This window comes from Octopus bimaculoides, chromosome 6, assembly GCF_046866305.1.
Source record: "Octopus bimaculoides isolate indiv1 chromosome 6, ASM4686630v1, whole genome shotgun sequence".
NCBI classification, from domain to species: domain Eukaryota; kingdom Metazoa; phylum Mollusca; class Cephalopoda; order Octopoda; family Octopodidae; genus Octopus; species Octopus bimaculoides.
The window spans coordinates 25,346,800-25,356,799 of record NC_142933.1 but is presented as its reverse complement, the minus strand read 5'-3'; the positions used below and the strand labels follow the sequence as shown (position 1 = coordinate 25,356,799).

Here is a 10,000-nt window from a genome sequence, read left to right as displayed (position 1 = left end):
GAGTTTCTGATACTGGGACGGAAACCCACACCACCATCTCTTCAGTTATCTGGCCATTGAAAATTCCTATGAAAATGACCGTTAAACAAAGGGAAATTACTGTGTGGTTGACCGTTGTTAAGACAAAAGAGCTATTAGAATGACCGCTAAGTAAGGGGAGGGACTAAAGGTAAGGGAGTAAAAGTAAGGGAGTAAAAAGGTTCATAGTATATGTATACGATGGGTTTCTTTCAGTTTCCACCTACCAAATCCACACACAAGGCTTTGGTCGGCCTGAGGCTGTGGAACTGAACCAGGAACCATGTGATTAGTAAGCAAGCTACTTACCACACAGCCACTCCTGTGTACTTGCACACATGCATACTGTCATGCCCTCACACAACCAAGTCCCACAGTCATCAAAACAACCACCATTACTCCCACTAGCATGTCACCACTGCCACCACCACCGCCACCACCAAAACCACCACCACCACCACCACCATAACCACCACCACCACCACAACCACCACCACCACCACAACCACCACCACCACCACCATCAACATCACTACTACCAGAAGGACAGCCATCATTATTATTATCAGCAGTATCCTCCTCATCACCACTCTCATTAGCAGCTGCAGCAGCAGTACCACCACCACCACCACCACCACCACCACCATTTTCAGGAGCCTTTTTGGGGTCACATATCTTCTAAAAGTACATATTGAACTAAGTTGTCTGGGCTATACTGTTTCTGGAGGACAGATGATATGATAGGAATGGTCTTCCGTAATGTGTCCTGCCTGTTCTGTCAGAGCTACCTGGGGTTAAACAACAACATCATCAACAACAACACTCATTGTCACTACCACTGTTGCTGTCACTGCATCAGCTGCAACTGTTACCAGAACCATCACTGCCACCACCAGCACCAGCACCACCACCACACGTTTTGTGTGTGTGTGTGTGTCCGTCCGTCCGTCCGTCCTCCATCATCACTTCACAATCGGTGTTGGTGTACTTACATCCCCATAATTTAGCAATTTGGCAAAAGAGGCTGATAGAATAAGTAATAGGTTTTAAAAAAGGAGTCCTGGGGTTGATTTGTTTGACTAAAACGCACCAGCATGGCCACATTGAAATGACAAAAACAAGTAAAAAAATAAAAGAATAGGTCAGTTATTTAAAACATGTTATGTGTGTGTATATACATATTTGTATGTGTGCATATGCGTATGAATTTAATCATCATCATTATCATCATCATCATCATTATCATCATCATCATCATTATCATCATCATCATCATTATCATCATCATCATCAGTTTGTCAGAAGCTGACCAGCTGAAGAACTGCCCAGGCTTCATGTCTGCTTTGGCATCGTCTCTATGACTGGATACCCTTCCTAAATCCAAAAACTTTACAGGGTACTGGGTGCTTTTATGCAGCACCAGTGTGGGTCCGTTTATGTGGAGATCCTCAGCAGAAGTATACGGTTTCCATTATTTAGTAGTAGACAGTTTCCATACATATGGACTAAGTGTCTAATAAAGGAAGAAGTGATGACAGGCTGGTAAATAGGAAACTGCTTTGTGTGATAAAGAGACCCAGTAAGTGAAATTTTTTGGTTATGTGATGAGGAAAGAGATGTTTGGAGAATTTAGTGATGAACGGAAAGATTGAAGGGAAAAGAAGCTGAGGAAGGGGGCGGGGGGATATGGATGTCAAGCTTGATGAGAAGAAAGAGGTATTAAACATCAGGAAGTGGAACCGTTATAGCAAACAAAGAACAGAGATTTGCAGAAGGACATAACTGTCTATATCCTACATTCTGGACATGACACATAAAAAATGTGTATGACTTTGTGTATGTATGTGTGTGTGTGTGTGTGTATGTGTGCTTATAAATACTTCCCCTACACACACATACATACAAGCCTACACACACACACACACACACACACACACACACACACACACACACACACATATATACATATGTAAAACTGAGAACGTGTGTCTGTGTGTCTATCAGTGTTTCTGTATGTGTGCAACACTAAAACTCAAGAACTACCCAAACCATTTCCTTCAAATTTTACACATACACTACTCAGGGACCATGGAGTGTCATGGGCCCCCAAAAATTTTAACTTCTTGCTTAATGCAAGCCTGGAGCAATCACTTTGTCTTTTTCCGTATTACGTGTCAAAAGTGAAACAATAACGACTCTATTGTAATGTGAGATAATAGTTTCAATTTTAATAGTTTCTCTATTAATACTTCCATTATATATAATATATACACAGTGAAACTATTATCTTACATTACATATATACATGCATACATACATACATACATACATACATACATATATATATATATATATTATATATATGTGTATATATAAGTTTATGTATATATTAATATTATCTCAGTTTTTAAAAAAACCTTTGATAATGTAAATATGTTAATAGTTACCAGAGGTAGCAAAATTACACTAGAAAACAAGATATCACAGCCGTTTTACAGGTAGAAATACCAAGTTAAAGTGATACATTTTGAGAAGATATGAATAATAATAATAATAATAAATGGAGCAAAACACATATAAATAAAAGTTCCTTTAATTCCTACACATGTTTCAAAATATATGAGAGCTTCTTCACAAAGAAGTAAGAGCTACTGGGATTCCTCATATATTCCTCTTCAGGGAATTCATAATAAACATATAAGAGCAAGACAAATACGAAATGATGCGGTAACTTACGAGCAAAGATGTTACATGGTTAGTGACCATTAGAACGTTTGTTTACATAGAGATATAAAGGGATCAATGATATTATTCCATGGGCTTTAAGAATAAGAACGCTTGTTTACATAGAGATATAAAGGGAGGGGGTTGTAAATGTGATGCTAAAGGTTAAACTAAGTGAATTATTGAAATAGGGGGAGAAAGACAAATATGTTGTAGTACTGTTAAATTTGAAAGAGCGTGAGCTAATTGCTGAGTCAAAAATGGAGGAAGGGAGAGAACTAAGGGAGTACATCAAAATAAAATATATACTGTATAAGGAAAACTAATTACATATTTATATGTAGTGAAGAAAGTGAATAAAAATAAATGAAACATCGTAGCCTAGTGATATATTATATTATATTACATTATTGTACGGATATTAACGTTAGTTAATGGTAAAGCAGGGTACAGGATATTTATTTGAGAAGTAATAATGATAATAACATACACGTTAACATGAAGAATAGAAATACTTAGTTAAAGTCACCGGAGGTACGAACAACAACCTGTGTGGCATTACTAAGAAGAAATAACTTAGCTAACTGTAGAAGGGGAAAATAAAGCACTAGTGGTGAATGAGGCAGAAGTATATATATGTGTATATATATATATATATATATATATATATATATATATATATATATATATATATATATATATATATATGTGTATACAAACACATACACACATATATTCATATACACACATATACACACCTTCACATACACATATGCACACATACACACACCTAAACATACATTCTTGTATATATACATACATGCACATACACACACACACACATATATATATGTGTATATATATATATATATATATATATATATATATATATATACATATACATACACCCCCCACCCCCCCACACACTCACATAGACACATATGCATATATATATATATATATATATATACATACACATGTGTTTTGTTTAAGGTTATAAAAATATTAAGATTTATAACATACTGATTTGAAGCGAAGAATATAAACATGACAAATGAAACACCATTACCCTGTGATATATCAATATACTTATGTTAGCGCTAATCAAAAGAGGAACGAGGTACAGGGTGTTTTGTTGAGAAATAATAATAATAAGAACAATATACATGCTTATAAGGAGAAGGTCGGATATAAGGCAAAGCAGCTAGCGGTACAAAGTGGTAGAAGACACTTGTCCAAGGTGCCACGCAGTGGGACTGAACCCAGAACCATGTGGTTCATGCACACACACACACATATGTGTGTGTGTATTTATATATATATATATATATACGCACACACACACATATATGTGTGTATGTGTGTGTACTTGTGTATATGTATGTATAAATACCAAATGACAAGGAAATAAGAAATTATGTCATGAATTTCATTAGCTCACAACTGTTTCTGCTGTTTCAGCTGAGTGCTTGTGTATCGTCCTATAGCTTCATTGGAACTCTTTGAAGCTCCAATGAAGGGATAGGCTGATACACAAGCACTCAACTGTGGGTGCATTGCATCTTGTAGCAGAAACAGCCATAAGCTTATGAATTTCATGACAGGATTTCTCATTCTTTTGTTATTTATTTAATTTCTTATCACTGCTCTGTACTTGACTTTCAATTTTTATCTGAAATACATGTGTATTGGGTTCTAACACCAGGTTGTTAGTATCACTATGCCTAAGCAAAATAATGAAATATAAATACATATATCATCATCATTGTTTGTATATATATGTATGAATGTATATATATACATATATAAATCACGAGTGTGTGTGTGTGTGTGTGCACTTAAGCATTCCAGTTTTGTTTCCACATATTGTATCATTTACATTATGTAGTTTCATACATACGCTTTTCACATACACATACACACATACACATGTTCAAATACGAACACATACATGCAAGCAGACACATACATTCACACATACATATATAGAAATACAAACACACACATGCATACATACACATGCAAACAGGCAAACACATTCACTATACATACACACATACGGAAGCAGTCATACACACACACACATTCACATGTATGCACATACAGGCATGCACACACACACACACACATTCACATACATGCAATCATGTGCATACACACACATTCACTCATATTCACACATGCACATGAGGATATACACATACATTCACACATACACACAGACTCACACACACACATCCACACATGCATGCACACACACACACACACACACTTACAAACCATATAATCACACAGACACTTCACTGAAACAATGAAGTTGTTACACTCCTCATCTACTTCAACTCTTTAAGTATAATTAATTATTCATCTCGTTTCCAGTTATAATTCTCTGAATCTGGAAAGCACATTAACTGAACTCACTAAATAATTATTTTTAACAAAAAGTTTCATGCATGAACTTAGCCATCTCTCACGGCGGATTTTAAAAACATACATGTTATGACATTTAAGAAATTTTCATTGAATTTTCAATGGAAAATATTCAATCAAAATTCAATACTTACTAAAGAGTATGCCAAGAAGAAATTTAAGGGTAGGAACAATTTGATTATGTTTGATTTTAATTATTTTTTTAATATATCCTTTTACTGGTGAGAAATCTCTAAGATGTGTTTTCAAGCATGCATGTACATAAGTACTTACATACCTACATACATACATACATACCTACATATATACATACATATGCGGTGTGTGTGTGTGTGTGTGTCTATATATATATATATATATATATATATATGCATGTACCTATGTGTGTGTGTATATATATATATATATATATATATATATATATATATATATATATATATATATATGCGTGTGTGTATTTATGTATATGTATATATGTGTGTGTGTGTTTGTGTGTTTTCCTTCGGTGATATGTGATATTATATGATATTATACACAAACACACACATACACATACACACACACACACACATATATATATATACATAAATGTGTATGTGTGTATGTATATGTGTATGTGTACATGTATGTATATATATGTGTGTGTATATATATATATATATATATGTGTGTGTGTGTGTGTATATGTACTTGTGTGTATATGTGTATGTGGGCATGTGTGTGTGTGTGTGTGTGCATGTGTTGGTGTTTGTGTGTGTGTGTGTGTGTGTGTGTGTGTAAAGATTATATGATATATATATGTAAAGATTACGATTTGTTGCATTGCTACATAGAAGCCCATCTTTGTATGGTTGCTCGCTCGAATGATTGCTTACAGACATAAAACTCTGATAGTTTATTACTGTTGTCAATGTTCTATAGCCCCAGGCCATCTCTGATCAAGCCAATCTATAGTGTTATTATTATTGTTATCATTACTGTTGTTAAGGTGGTGAGCTGGTAGAATGGTCAGCATGCCAGGCAAAATGCCTAGCAGCATTTCATCTATCTTTACGTTCTGGGTTCAAATTCCACCAAGGTCAACTTGGCTCAAAAGCCCTAGCTTGTCAGTTTTTTTAACAGCTATCTAATACTTTCTGGCCATGCCTTTCATCCTTTAGGGGGTCGATAAATTAAGTACCAGTTTCATACTGGGGTCGATCTAATTGACTGCCCCTCCCTCCACAAAAAAAAATTTCAGGCCCTGTGTCTATAGTAAAAAGGGTTGTTGTTGTTGTTGTTGGTTCAAGGCAGTGAGCAAGCAGATTTGTTAGCACGCTAGACAAAATGCTTAGTGGCGTTTTATTTGTCTTTACATTCTGGGTTCAAATTCCACTGAGGTCGACTTCGCCTTTCATCCTTTCGGGGGTTGATAAAATAGGTACTAGTTGAGTTCTCGTTTCTATGTAATTAACCAGTCCCTTCCTCCTAAATTTCAGGCCTCGTACCTCTATTAGAAATGATTGTTGTTGTTGTTGTTGTTGGTGATGGTGGTGGTGGTGGTGGCGATGTGTATGTGTGTGTGTCTGTGTGTGTGTCTGTGTGTATGCACTTGAACGAATAGGCTTCGTTTTCATGTCTTGTTAATTAAAGAGTCATGCACATGCGAACATACACATTTGTATACACACACATACACAGAATATGTCAGATATGAATGGTTACAATAGTTAGAAGCACAAAAGATTTATCAACCATATACTGACAAGATGTATGGAAAAAAGTTCATTCCTTAGCTATTTATTCTTTTATTTGTTTCAGTCATTTGACTGTGACCATGCTGGAGCATCGCCATTAGTCAAACAGATCGAGCCAAGGGCTTATTCTTTATAAGCCTAGGACTTATTCTATCAATTTCTTTTGCTGAACTGCTAAGTTACGAGGACATAACCACACCAGCATCAGTCATCAAGCTATGGAGCGGGGGACAAACACAGACACACACACAAATATATATGGCAGTGAGCTGGCAGAATCGTTAGCACGCCGGGCGAAATGCTTAGCGGTATTTCGCCTGCCGTTACGTTCTGAGTTCAAATTCCGCCGAGGTCGACTTTGCCTTTCATCCTTCTGGGGTCGATTAAATAAGTACCAGTTACGCTCTGGAGTCGATGTAATCGACTTAATCCCTTTGTCTGTCCTTGTTTGTCCCCTCTGTGTTTAGCTCCCTGTGGGCAATAAAGAAACATATATATATATATATATATATGAGATGGGTTTCTTTCAGTTTCCATCTACCAAATCCACTCACAAGGCTTTGGTTGGTCCGAGGCTATAGTAGAAGACACTTGCCCAAGGTTCCATGCAGTGGGACTGAACCCAGAATCATGTGGTTGGGAAGCAAGCCTCTTACCACACAAACTTGCCTGCTCCTATAAATTTATAAATATTCAAAAAAAAATGTAACAGAACAGCCTGGGTGAATGAACATCATATTTGGCTTCACTTGTTCATGAATTAATCTGTAAATTACTGAGATTTGTGTATTTTTCTCATTGATTTTTCAAGCCTGTCTTCCTGTTTCCTTCTGATAAACTGTTTTCATAGCTGGATACCAGTCATTCTTTGAAACTGCCCAGCTGTAAAATAGGCCATGGTAGGTTTTATTTATCACTAAACAGTTAAATAGAAGTCATTATTATTTCAGAAAGCAGAGCTAGCATGTTTAATGTAGAGTTATAAAAGAAAATTAAGCAATTAAAATTTTACCTGTAAGGCAAGAAAAATCACGTGTTAAAGATAATTCTTGCTGATGCTAAGGGAGGCAGCTATGAAAATAAAACTGATTGAAAATCGGCTTCAAATTTTGGCGCATGGTCAGCAATTTTGGGGGAGAGGGTAAGTTGATTACATCAACCCCAGTACACCACTGGTACTTATTTTATCAACTCTGAAAGATGAAAGGCAAAGTCAACCTGGACAGCATTAAAAATTAAATGAGAGGATGTTGTTGTTGGCACTCTGTTGCTTACGATGTCGAGGTTTCCAGTTGATCCGATCAACGGAACAGCCTGCTCGTGAAATTAATGTGCAAGTGGCTGAGCACTCCATAGACACGTGTACCCTTAACGTAGTTCTCGGGGATATTCAGCGTGACACAGTGTGACAAGGCTGACCCTTTGAATTACAGGCACAACAGAAACAGGAAGTAAGAGTGAGAGAAAGTTGTGGTGAAAGAGTACAGCAGGGTTTGCCACCATCCCCTGCTGGAGCCTCGTGGAGCTTTAGATGTTTTCGCTCAATAAACACTCACAACGCCCAGTCTGAGAATCGAAACCTCGATCCTATGACCGCAAGTCCGCTGCCCTAACCACTGGGCCATTGCGCCTCCACAGGAAGATGTAATAGAGAGTGATAAGGATCTAAGGGAAGTTTGATGATAGCATGTGACATATTTCAGTCTTATTAAATCTCCTCAGCATGGCTTATTTTTACTACTACCTGCCAGACTTTAAAATGATAATGAGAATATTTTGGTTTAATGAAATAGCATTCATTAATTAGACACAGATATGGCTGTATTGGTGCTGGGTTCATTTTGTTACCACATTGTCTTGTGTTCTATCTCACTGCATGACAGAGACCTCTACTGTAGCCGCAGGCTGACCAATACACATGTGAATGAAATTGGTGGTTGGAAACTGTATGGAAGCCTGTTCTACACATGTCTGAAAACACCACAGCAATTAAATCTTTCCATTTTTCTAAGTGTCGGCATATCCCGTCTTGTTTTTTCTCACTTTGCTTTTTCATTCTCCTTCTGTGTGTGTGTGTGTGTGTGTGTGTGTGTGTGTGTGTGTGTGTGTGTAGGCATGGCTTTATGGTTAGGAAGCTTGCTTCCTAGCCACATGGTTTTGGGTTCAGTCCTACTGCATGGCACCTTGGGCAAGTGTCTTCTGCTGTTACCTCAAGACGACCAAAGCCTCGTGATTAAGTTTGGTAGACGAAAGTTATCGTTGTGTGTATATGTGTGTGTAAGTGCATGTGCCTCCAAACAAAGAGGAGAAATGATGATGATGATGATGATGATAGGTATGCATGTATGTATATATATCATCATCATCATCATCATCATCATCGTTTAACATCCGCTTTCCATGCTAGCATGGGTTGGACGATTTGACTGAGGACTGGTGAACCAGATGGCTACACCAGGCTCCAATCTGATTTGGCAGAGTTTCTACAGCTGGATGCTCTTCCTAATGCCAACCACACTGAGAGTGTAGTGGGTGCTTTTACGTGCCACCGGCACGAAGGCCAGTCAGATGGTACTGGCAACGGCCACACTCAAAATGGTGTATTTTATGTGCCACCCGCACAAGAGCCAGTCCAGCGGCACTGGCAACAATCTCACTCAGATGTCTTTACATGTGCCGTGGGCACAAATGCCAGGTAGGCGACGCTGGGCACAGTTGCCATCACGATTTCACTTTCGCTTGCCCCAACAGGTTTTCGCAAGCCGAGTTTAGTGTACAATGAAGGAGGCGACGTTGGCATGGGTGCCAGTGCGTATTTGTATAAATATTTACATTTTGCATCAATGAAAATATTTGAACAAAACATGGTGATGTTGCTATTTTCTGTAATCAAATTTTCTTGTAGCTTTATTCTTTCAAAGACTAGTAAAAAAAAAAATAAAAGCATTACTTGGATAACTGGTAAGGGTTAGCGACAGGAAGAGTACCTGACTGTAAAACAATACCTCAATACGTATTCTTCAAGCCTATGCTAACATGGAAGAATGGATGTTAAAGATAAAAAAAGGCAATTTAAAAAAGTGACAAGGGAA

At 37.3% G+C, this 10,000-nt stretch overlaps 1 protein-coding gene across 2 annotated transcripts in view; it reads left to right on the top strand.

Moving 5' to 3' along the window:
- The window catches only part of LOC106873305 (rho guanine nucleotide exchange factor 10), a 170,300-nt gene that overhangs the window by 73,876 nt on the left and 86,424 nt on the right, over window positions 1-10,000 (top strand). Inside the window, exon 1 of one of the 2 annotated variants that reach the window (XM_089353615.1) lies at window positions 4,715-5,335. The exons of the other annotated variant lie outside the window; for it this stretch is intronic. Within the exon in view, the coding sequence (XP_089209741.1) occupies window positions 5,242-5,335 (94 nt within the window). The 5' untranslated portion in view covers window positions 4,715-5,241. Of the gene's footprint in view, window positions 1-4,714; window positions 5,336-10,000 lie in introns of those variants that run through there. 2 annotated transcript variants of the gene reach the window in all.